The 12,050-nt window shown below is 43.9% G+C and overlaps 2 protein-coding genes across 2 annotated transcripts in view; one reads left to right on the top strand and one right to left on the bottom strand.

Moving 5' to 3' along the window:
* C2H12orf60 (chromosome 2 C12orf60 homolog) overlaps positions 1-12,050 on the bottom strand; it is a 29,856-nt gene that overhangs the window by 6,753 nt on the left and 11,053 nt on the right. The gene's annotated exons all lie outside the window — the stretch shown is intronic.
* On the top strand, positions 1,252-1,930 carry LOC110314323 (single-pass membrane and coiled-coil domain-containing protein 3-like). Its single transcript, XM_021188747.2, has one exon. The coding sequence runs from the start codon at positions 1,252-1,254 to the stop codon at positions 1,927-1,929; it is 678 nt and encodes a 225-aa protein (XP_021044406.1). The 3' UTR covers position 1,930.

Genomic DNA, 12,050 nt, shown 5'->3' with positions numbered 1-12,050 from the left:
AGAAGAAGAAGAAGAAGAAGAAGAAGAAGAAGAAGAAGAAGAAGAAGAAGAAGAAGAAGAAGAAGAAGAAGAAGAAGAAGAAGAAGAAAAGCTGAAAATCAGTACCCCTTCTCATCTAAGGTGGTTCTTTTCCAGAAAAACTAAATCACCTATACAGTACCATGAAACTAACCTTAACTTTTAGAAGTAATCATCCTTTCCTTTCTTTTATATTTCTCCTTTCATGTGTTAAAAGTCCCAGACGTGATCAGAGTTACCCTATATGCCTATTGTGTCCACTGGCTCCTCAATTGACACTTCCATCTACAGTCTTAAATGTGTACTCTTATTCTGAGGATTTTTTTGGTTTTTGAAGCAGGATCACACTGTGTTGCCTTGGCTAGCTGGGAACTTGCTATGCAGTACAGGCTGGCCTTGAACTCACAGAGATCTGTGTGTCTCTTTCTCCAGAGTTCCAGGATCAAAGGAATATGCCATCATGCCTGGCTGGTGAGGGATTATTGCACGGGTATTTTTTGCATATTCCTTAAGTTTTAAAAACAATTTGCTCAGAGAGGTATAAAATGGTCTTAACATTTAGCTCCTTTTATAACTTGTAAAATTATTTATTGGGTAGGGGTGAGGTGGTTGTGGAAGGGTTCCTGAATGTTGTGGTAGGCATGGAGAGCTCAGAGGACATCTTGCTAGAGTCATTTCTTTCCTTTTATCATGAGGCTCCAGGGAGCAAACTCAGCTTTTCAGGTCTGTGAAGCAAACACTGTTATCAACTAGGCCTCCAGTCAGTCCTGGTATGAATATTCTAAATTATCAAATACATAAGCACTAAATTCATATCTTTAGACTGTTGATTTGACTGTAACTTCTTGAGAAATAAATGGGCTAAACGTAGAGTGGTAGCTAGTGATTGGGAAAGTAATGGCATCAGGAGCTAGCCTCTGAGGGGCTGAGGCTCTGGGAGACTTTCCTGGCACCCATGAAGCTCTGGCCTTGACCCATGGCATAAGCCAGGCAAGACCCAGCAGAGGGGTGCAGGCCTGCAATCGGAGCTCACCGGAAGTCCATGCTGAAGGATCAGAAACGCATACCTACCTTGGGCTACATGACATCCTTGCTCAAACAAGCCAACAAATCAAACCTGTTGAGTCCTCTGAGGCAGTCTTTAGCTATGGACACGTTAATGGCTGCCTGGTTAGAGTCATACAGGTACTCTGTGCTGACTTCCTGTTTCATTTTTCAGAGACTTACTGAAATATGGCTCAGAGTGACTTCCTCTACCCACAAAACCCAAGGAGGCGACAGCAAGTGAACCACCTTCATCAGCAGCTGCTGGACCACTTGGCTGACAGCTTCCAGGTCACCAACAAGCTCACAGGGGTTCTCAATACCCACTTGGGTTGCAGGCTGGCCTTCATTGAAATGAAAAGTGATGGAACCATCAAAGAAAACTGTGACATCATTATCCAAGCCATGACAAAAATCCAAGAGGAACTGCAAAAGGTTGATGAGGCACTGAAAGACCAACTAGAGCCAACCCTTTATAGAAAGCTGCAGGATATTAAGGAAAGGGAGACAGAAAAGATTGCCATCGTGCAAAAGGTCATTTCTGTCATCCTGGGAGAAGCTACATCTGCAGCCAGTGCAGTGGCTGTTAAACTGGTGGGCTCAAATGTCACAACAGGCATAATTAGCAAGCTGGTCTCTGTGCTGGCTCACATCGGGACTTCTCTCCTTGGAAGCATTGGTGTTGCCGTGCTCAGCCTCGGGTTAGATATGATCATTCAAGCCATCTTGGGAGCAGTGGAGAGAACACAGCTTCAGGCAGCCATCAAAAGTTATGAGACGCATTTGGAGGAGTTCAAGGCTGCCTCAGAAAAGTACCATCATGCTATCACCGAGGTCACCACTGCTGTAAAGCGCCAGTTAAGATGAACAGGCAGGTATCTACTGGGATAGTTTGTGTTTCCTTCTCTGGCACCATGCTTACTTCTTTAGGGTAATTTTCCATATGTCTCCAACAACGTGGATACAGATAAACAGTTTGGGGTGTTTGGGTCCTGGGTCAACAATGAGTGCCCAAAGCAGCTGTACTAGACCCTCAGGGGATAAAGCTCTATCCAATTTTCTTACCCTGTTGTCAGAACCACTGAGGTATAAAGGCATCATAGACCAGCAGGCACAGGCTATTGTTTCCTTGTTCCCAGGCAATGTCTTCAAACATTCCTGCTAAATGGAGAGACCATTCCCATTACCTGTTTCATACATCACTTATGTCTAGTAAGACATACTTAATAACATCTGACTAGACACAAACCTGTGACCTTCAAGTGAAATATACATACTTCTATTATTTTTACCCCCAGATAAAAACAGTCTTTAAACTGGAAAAAGACTGCAAAACCATATCAACATTTTCTTCCACCAGATTAAATACAATTGTCTGCAAACTGGAAATAGAGGCAAAAACAACATTATACTGGCTAGTTTTGTGTCAACTTGACAGAGCTGGAGTTATCACAGAGAAAGGAGCTTCAGTTGGGGAAGTGCCTCCATGAGATCCAGCTGTAAGGCATTTTCTCAATTAGTGATCAAGAAGGGGAGGTCCCCTTGTGGGTGGTGCCATCTCTGGGCTGGTAGTCTTGGGTTTAGAAGAGAGCAGGCTGAGCAAGCCAGGGGAAGCCAGACAGTAAAGAACATCCCTCCATGGCCTCTGCATCAGCTCCTGCTCCCTGACCTGCTTGAGTTCCAGTCCTGCATCCTTTGGTGATCATCAGCAATATGGAAAGTGTAAGGTGAATAAACCCTTTCCTCCCTAACCTGCTTCTTGGTGGTGATGTTTGTGCAGGAGTAAAATCCCTAAGACAAACATCAGCAATGTGTCAAGAATGAAAGAAAGCAATGCATCTGTGTGCTTCTCCTCTTTGTATAGTGTGGCTGGATGGATATGAAAAAGGATGAGATAATAAAAGTTGTCTGTATTGCAGTTAACATTGACCACCTGCTTGTCCTCTATCTCTTGAGTGGTCAAACTCTGTGGAACATTGTAAAAAAAAAAAAAACAAGGAATAAACTGCAGTGGTCCCTGCATAAAATATATTATAGTGAGGAAAAAAGACTCACTCCCCGTTAAGAATTTGTTGATTAAAGGAAAGTAATTAATTTCAATTTGGGGGGGGGAATAATTGTATTTTCAATATCACCAGAAAGAGGCAGCTCCCTCTGTCTCATAAAGCATTTGCAGACCTATGTTAATTGCCTTCTGAAATCAGGAAATGGAGAAGCCATGAAGGCCTATTGATGGAACTTAGTTTCTGTAGATACAGCATTTGTTTTCTAAACCCTTCATCTAACCATTCTCATCAAGCCACTTTTAGGGTCTACTTCAGAAATCATTGAATATAAAGATGCTGAGAACATCCTTGTTATAGCTGTCTAGTTTTTTAAGCACACACACAAAATCATTGGAATAAAATGCTCATTATATCTAAAAAAAATCTTACAGATGAAAAATTGTAACTAGCCATATGACTTTTTCAAATGTATTGATTTCTGTGTTATCACTGCTTTTATAAATAACTTTCAAAATAATACAATTTGGGTCACCTTCAAAATTTATTGCCTGGTTTGTATGTTATGAATTAAGTGATCGTACTCAAAGATTACTCAAAGTGATTGCTGACACTCAAAGAGTTATCAAACAGGAATTTACTGACACAACCAGGCTTCATGACTGTAATTCCATCAATCAAAACATTGAGGCAGGATGGGGAGATGGGAGGCAGTCCATGCTATTTACTGAATTCTTATTTTGTCCGACCTCATAAAAGCTTGGCTTAAGTATGGGTCTGATGTTAAATTGTTAGGATTCAGATCATCCTAAATATTAATATACATCTCCACCAATACTTTAAAAATTACCTGATGTCAAAATTTCCCTTATGACCATTTTCTATAATGGATGCTCGATGAGGCTGCAAAATAACCAAGTGTGAGCTTTATGGAGATTTCTTTTTAAATGCTTACCTTTAAGGGGAAAGGGTAGCGAGGAGTGTTAAGGAATGAGGATGTAGAACCGAAGGGAAGGGAAGGACGAAGACTTCCAGATAAATCAAGAGTGCAAATGACATCATAAAGGAGTTTGGGCTGATGAAAAGGACAGTCGGAGGGTCGTGTACCAACTTATCCTCTGGAAAATCTACATGTTTATCTTTAAAAATACGCATTTTCGTGTAGACAGACCATCAATTTGTGAGTCTCCCCGGGGCACTATTTGTTCAGTTCATTGCATGCTGTAGGTTTAGAGGGCTGACGTTTGCCGAGGATTTAACTCGGTGGTTAGTGTTATTTGGTAACTTGTTTTTAGTGGAGGGTATTCCTGACGGATAGCATCCATTTACACCCGACAACTAACAGAGAACCAATGGACGACTCAGAACTGTACAGGAATACCTGGCATCTCCGGAGAAGGAACTGACGGAAATACGTCAGAATTCCGAGAGTAATCGGTCAATCAAATAGCAGCTTCCTTACTTTTTATTCTTATTGGGCTATTCTAGTGTCAATCTATAATGCTTCGGAAAGGGGCCGGGCTCTTAGCCTATAGTGATCCAATCGGATATTAAATTAGAGCGGAAGTAACTCTGGCCCTTCCGTTTTTGTACTCTCTATGGTCCTAGTACAGGGCAATGTGGTGAGAGCACGGTCGGCGGGTACAGGAAGTGACGTGAGCTGGCGGAGGCGCGCGAGGTTTCCATGCCGTGGTCCCTGGGTGGTTGACCGAGGGGCAGAGGGGACGGCCCCTTCGCAGAGAGTGCTCGGGACAGCCCGCCAGCTGCTCCGGCCGTCCAGGGAGGCTCACGGACTCGGTGCTCCGTTTTCCGCGACCCTCCCCGGGCCTGCGCAGCCTTCTCAGAAACAGCAGGCTCCGGGGCCGCGCTCTTCCTCCGCTGGGCCCGGGGTGGCGGGAGCCTCGGGTTTCGGGGCTGGCGGGGCGCTGCGTCGGGCGGGATCGCCCGCTGGGTCAGATCCATCGTCGCTGTGGTCTCAGCAGTTACTGTTGAGGCCTCCTTTCGTGAACCTGGACCGGACCGGTCGGGTTGCACCTGCGCTGTCTGGGTTCCCAACTGCTTCTTCCAGGAGAGTCGCTTTTATAGACGAAGGCACTGTGGTCTTGTAAAATTCCCCTTGACTGGTATTGATGTGTTTTTGTTTAGGGGACGAAAGACATCGAAACGTGAGCCTAAGGCTAGTTTAAGAAGGGAAACACTAATAAGCGATCAAAAATAGAAAATGTATCCGTACCTTTTTGTAGTTCTCTAGAATCAGTTCTCTTCCTTCCCAAACTCCTGCCCTTCTGTTTTCTGATAGAGAAACATCTGCAATGAAATACTCGACACCGATCACTTCTGAAATATCTGGGAGGCAGCAGGGAGCCGGGCAGCTGAACGCTTGATGAAAGAAGCATTAACTAAAACAACTTACAGTCTCACCCAAGGAGCCAAGGGAATTACAGTTGTAGAGTCTCAAATTTACCTCAGGAGCTTTCCTTTCCCAACCTAGAAAGTAGATTTATTTAATGCTCAAAGGGGATCCACAAGAGGGGTAGCCTGTAGAAAATGTCACACACTTTGAACGGGAAACATTTGTTCCTGTTTTTACTATGGGCAAGACTAATTGTTGAAAGCTCCATTCATTTGGAATGGAAGAGAAAGAAGTGATACTAATGAAAGCCTGGCCTTAAAATATTTCCCTACAGTGACTTACAGTGACTACCACTTTTAATTCCCTTAAATACATAAATCAGGAGTCATATGTGCTAGTAAGAAAAATATCTATATTAATATCAAGTTTGGGAAGTTTTAATACTTTTTGTTTTGCTTGAGAGTCATGAATCATTTGAATTTGTATTAAATGTATATGTTTGAATGGATTGCTTTTTGCCATCTGGGGTTTTGAATGAACAGTAAAGGGAAAAAAAAAAATAAGAGCATGTGTTTGACTTTGACCCTAGATTCATTACCCTGGGTTCATTTCTCCTTATGATGTCTATTCTTTGTTGTCAGTTTACTACTGGAATGAACTACAATCCAGGAGTGGAGGGTACACCTGTGATCCAGATCTTGATTGAGGCTGGAAGACACAGGTGTCTGACCAGGATTGAATAATGGAGATCTTGAGGCATAGAGGCCATGAAAAGCTTAGGCCCAGGCAGGGTAGACTGAGGCAATCAGAACTCCGGTCTAGGTAGGACTGTGTATGAGCCGGAGAAGAACCACTGGATTCCAGAGGTAATTCTGCTTGCCTACTGCAGGTCATCACTTGGTGCTCCATCAAGACTTTAGATTACTCTTAGGCTAAGACACTGGAAGCAGAATCCCTCAACTTGTTCTTATATATTCATATTATAGGCCCTTGGCATTTGAAACAAAATAAGGTGTTTCCCCCCCTGGTTCACTCTGGTACTTCAATTTACATTTCTGAAATTACACAACTTAAGTATTTTTTTTGTATCCAGTTAATTTAAAAAACAAATTTACCCTCTCAGTCTAATTGCGATTTGATTTCATTAAAATAACCTTCACAGAACAAAATGTAGTGGGACCTGACTGTGATCTTAGTATAAAGGAGGTGTGGACAGGAGGGTCATGGTTGTCATTAGCTACAGAGTTCCCACCTAGCCTGAGCTACATAGGACCCTGTCCCAAGACACAAAATATTAAACACACACAAAGAAAAACCAACCCCATTTACTTCTATCTATGTACATCTTTATTTCCTAGCACAATGATGAGCTAACCAGGAGCTGGGGTCCCCCATACACCGCTTTGGAAATGAACAATATACTGCCACCATCAAGGAGGTCATCCTGGAGACAACTTCCTCAAAATCCAGGCTGTGCCACCTACCAGCTGACTTTCAGATACTATCTAATGCTCCTAAGCATCTGATAGGTTATATATACTAAGTCAATGTGTGTGGAAACCTCTGGTGAAGTTTTGGGGAAGAGAGTTCTAGAATAACTTCTGTAAACCATCTTAAATGTGTGCTTATATCATGGAAAGGTCTCTGCTTTTTGGGAGGGTTGTTTGTTTTGGGGTGGGTTTTTTTGTTTTTGTTTTTTTGACACATAGTTTCACATATTTAAGTATTCTGGCTGCAGTTTTGTCCCTCATTTTGGTAAGAATTCTGAACAGCAAGGGATTTAAAATGAGGTAAAATTAAATAATTAAGGCTTCTTCCCCCTGCAGCTATACTAGAGCTCAGCCAATCTCTAAAAGGCAGGGAGGGAACAAAAAAAAAAAAAATGAAATGCTGTTTGAGTTATGGAACTAATGGAAATTGTAAAGTACTACAAATTAAACGCATTTATAAATATAAAACTTTAGAAAAAAGAATTTTCCTAATACCTAACCCTCAACGTGCTCAGTATTACCTGGGAAAGGATTGTGAACCCTCCCTTAAGCCCTGCTGTCTTTAAAAAGGCAATAAACTTAAGCACAGTCCTGTCTTAAAGACAGTAACCTCCGCTAAAATTGTTTTGTTCAGGGATTCTGGAGAGGAAGCCAGAAGAGGTGTTCTCTGGTTTGGAGATTTGCAGTAAAAATCTTTTCAGAGTCATGCTTCTGCTGCTACATTACCAGACAGACTTGAGAGGGGAGGAGAGTAAATGTATTTGAGTCTGTCTAGCCTAGGCTGGCCTCCAGCCAGTGGCAATCCTACCTCTGCCTCCACAAAACCTAGATTACAGATGTGATTCATCAGGTCTCTTAAATGCAAGCAATGAGAACCTCGGATCTAAATGACAAGTTACAGTAGTTCTGCTAAGTAACTATAGAAGCAGTTGCCTGAAAAGCCAATACCAAGGTGTTTGCAATGCATCAGAAGCAAAAAATCCATACACTGCAGAAACAGTTAAACTAAGATAATTTTCTTATCGTGGTCACAAAAGAAAGGCACTAAAACACTTCTCCTGTCCCCTCAAAAGACTCGCGAAAATGTAAACTGCTTTGGTATAAGACCTAGTAAGCTAGATTTCTATTGCTAGCTTCTATTCATTTTCACATTAAAGTTGTGTAAAAACAAGCATGCTGCTTAGAAAATGCCGAATCAGCGCGCACTGAAGATAACAAGCATGATGCGCCGTTTTTATTTGTGCTAAAAAGAGAAAATAGTTATCTTATATTGTTTAAACTTTCAAATATGCTAGGGTTCCAGAAATCTGGAAAGGGAACCTAAAGGTTTTTTTTAGATCTTGGTGGACAGCAGAGCACAAAGAGCCAGGGGGTGGAGCCTAGAGCTCCGCCCACTCCTTGCTGTTTTCAATCAGGTCCGCTCCCAGGAAATAAAAGCTCGTGCTTGTTAACAGATTACCGTTGTTTCTCTTGTCTTTTACTGTTTCTTCTTGTAGTATGTCTGGACGAGGAAAAGGAGGCAAAGGTCTGGGGAAAGGTGGCGCCAAGCGACACCGCAAGGTCCTCCGCGATAACATCCAGGGCATTACCAAGCCCGCTATCCGGCGGCTGGCTCGGCGCGGCGGCGTGAAGCGCATCTCGGGTCTCATCTACGAGGAGACTCGCGGTGTTCTCAAGGTTTTCCTTGAGAATGTGATCCGCGACGCCGTCACCTACACCGAGCACGCCAAGCGCAAGACGGTCACGGCTATGGACGTGGTGTACGCGCTCAAGCGCCAGGGCCGCACTCTGTACGGCTTCGGCGGCTGAGTGGCCCCTCCTGTGCCTAGGCCGTTCCTTTGGCCGGCTTCCCCATCCACAAAGGCCCTTTTCAGGGCCCACAAAGCATCAGAAAGGAGCCGTGGACACTTGCAGTCTCACTAGTTATAAGTTTTTGTGAGTGCTTCATTTCTTTAGTGTTTGGTGTGCTTTGTCTTGTATGCAAATTGAGCTGCCTGGGTGCACTTTCTCATTGGAGGGCTGGGCTGGTGGCTCCGCCCACCTGTGAGAAGTGCTTAGAATGCTTGCTCAGTGTTGTCCATCTGAATAGATGATTGTTCTTCAGCTTCGAAGCAATAAGTTGACGAAGGCGGGCGTGCGCGGCTAAGGGTCCCACTAGACATAGTAGGGAGCCTTTACCAATGTTCCTCGAGGGAAGACCCACGGTCCTGTAGGGACAGAGTGGGGACCTGAATGAGGACTTGGGTGGAGGCTTGGAACCCCACAATAAAGTCACCCTCAGTCGTAAACCAGCTTTGTCATCTACCTTTGAATTATTTCCCAGTCTCTCTGTACTCCACCATCAACACTGGTGTTTGTACCTTGAACACAGCACTTCTCAGTTCCATACCCCATAGCACTGTACCAGGCTCCTTCATGCCTGCTCACGCTATCTGTACATACAGACTACGTCGAGGTGACCTGCCAATATTTTTCATCTCTTCCCTCTTCTTGGCAGCAATACAAATGTAATGAATATTGGCCTCACAGATCCAAGACAGTAGTGCTTGTCTGAGAATAAAATCCTGCAGTGTACTATGGATAAAAGAATGATACCTTGATAATTAATAAGAACACTCCTAGCCAGGTTCCATGATTCTTAAAATACACCTGCCTGAGAATAGAAGCAAGAGAATCAGAAGGTCAATGTCACCCTTAACTATATGTCAAATTCAAGGCCAGCCTGGGATACAGGAGACCTTGACTTAAGAAGAAAAGGGGTCGGGGGAGAAAAACAACTTAACTTAAAACACAAATAGGAGACAGAGGGAATAAATACTGTCATTTTGTTGATATCAAAGAACTCATTCCAGAGCAAAGCTGAGGCTGTTCCTCAGGGAGAGACTACTTGCTTAGCATGCAAAAGGGCCTATGTCTGATACCCAGTACTGCAAAATAATAATAATAATAATAATAATAATAATAATAATAAGGGAAACAGAGAAAGGGGAAAAAAAAGATTCTCGGAATCCCTCCTCCCAGAACACACACACACACACACACACACACACACACACACACGTACACACATACACTTGCATACAAACTGCTCTCCTGTAATGAAACCACTTGAACACAGCTTTAGCTCAGCCTTGAGTTAATACTTAGCTAGAATAGCCACATTTGTTACCGGACATTATTTGAAACCATAACATACTTAGGAAAGCCAAGGACCTTGTGTTGCCTACAAGCTCCTTATGGACATGTCCTGCAGTGCAGAAAATCAAGAGCGAGGCAGCAAACTGGCCAGCGTGAGCCCAGATCGACCCCGTGTGGGGCTATAGCCATCCGTATGACTCTAGCTGCATGCTCTTGGTCAAGTTCCTTACACTCTTGTCTTCTACATGAGGCTAGAGCGGCTGCAGAGAGGCCCCAAGTCCAACCCCTGAGCTCTCGAGTAAAAAGAAAGAAAAACTACACAATGAATACAATAACACAGCCTCTTATGGCTTTTATGGAGAGAAGTAAAGTAAGATGCTAAGTGCTTTCCCCATTCCTTAGCAGATAATGGTAAACCAGTGTTATGTTAACTTTAGCGCTCTGCCACAGGGGTGCTCAGCCTCCTCTTGTTAATGCCTGCATAATGGCATAGGGATGAAGCTTATTCTGTATCTCCCAGTCACCTGGTCAGTCACCAGACTAGATGGCCTTCTGATATCTGAAGACCTAAAGAAGACTGTGATAGGGCGTCTGCCCCTGTGACTGGAGAAAGAAGCTGGAGTCAAGCACGGAAGCCTACAATGTGCTCACCAGCAGTATGGGAGCACCCCCCTCCCCCAGAAATGTGTTCAGTACAAGCTGTGAATCCTCCAGAAGTAAACGTATAAAAGGCTGCGGGGTGAGGCTGGGGTACCACTGCATGCTAGGTGACATTGTTTTCCAGAAACTGGAAAGGGAAAAGACATGTCAGCCAAGAGCTGCCACTAACATCTGGTCCCCCACCCACAGCTGCCCCACCTGAAAACATCTGGCAGGGAGCCAGGAGACAGGTAAGCAGTGGGTGCAGGGATTAAAGGGAAAAGTTCACTGCTCAATGCAGCGTTTTAATTTGTCTTCCTCCAGGCACCTGGGGATGCTTCTGGTGTCCTGAGAACCTGTCCTTGAGCCATTTGGGTTCATGGATAAAGTTCTACTTACCACAGCTTCCCAGAAGTGTTTCAGATTGACCCACCCTGGGAGAGACTGCTGTTACCAGTTACTTTCTTTTCCTTTTTAGACCAGTCCTCAGGCTGTTCTAAAACTCTGTCTCCTCAAGCTCCTGGTCCTCCTGCTTTTCCCTCCGACGTGCTGGGATTACAGGCATCTGCACCGCCACACCAAGCTTGATGCTGCAGGGGTTTCCATTGCATTTTGTTCCTAAGAAAGGTGAGTGCACCCTTCCCATACCTGACTGTTCTAGAGAGCCTCTATGGCTCACTTCTCCACTGGTCAGTCTAGGGAACTCCTGGATGGGGTGCTGGAGCACAGACACCTAATGCCTCCGGACACTCGAATCCTCTCCTGAGACTGCTTGGTAATCCCTATCGAGAATTACCTTTCCATTGGCAAAAGCCCTACTCTACTGTACACCCCAAGTCCCTATGAGACAGGCGAGTATGCGTCCCCTCCTCTTTCCTTATAACTCAAGATGAATTCGTTACAAGACTATATACATAGTCTGGGATACATGAGACCCTACCAAGAGAGAGTGGGGACGGGGAGGGGTGGAGATCAGACTTAAAATTAACTAGCTAACTGTCTTTTTCTCAAAGAGGAACGGAATACTTAGAGACATAACTTGCTCAGTCCTTTATGTCAAAGTTGGTCTTGTGAATTTGCAACCCAGGTTCCAAGTACTGAGAAGCTGGACCATTCAGAAGTAAGCCATGAGCTCAAACTGGTAGCAAAAGAAGATTTAAGGGAGGAAAAATGAAAAGGAAAAGTTAAATTATTCTACACTGCCCTATCTCCCCTGTAATTATTTTGTTGCCCCTCACATGACCTATACTGGTTACCATAGTAACATGTTTTCATGTTACTATGAAAAGTATGCCAACTAATGTTAATTTGTTTTCCTCCCTTAAGTGGTTTCTTTCAGCAAAACACTGTGTGCCAAACACACAC

Source organism: Mus pahari, chromosome 2 (assembly GCF_900095145.1).
Source record: "Mus pahari chromosome 2, PAHARI_EIJ_v1.1, whole genome shotgun sequence".
Classification (NCBI taxonomy): Eukaryota; Metazoa; Chordata; class Mammalia; order Rodentia; family Muridae; genus Mus; species Mus pahari.
This window is presented reverse-complemented; position numbering and strand designations above follow the sequence as displayed.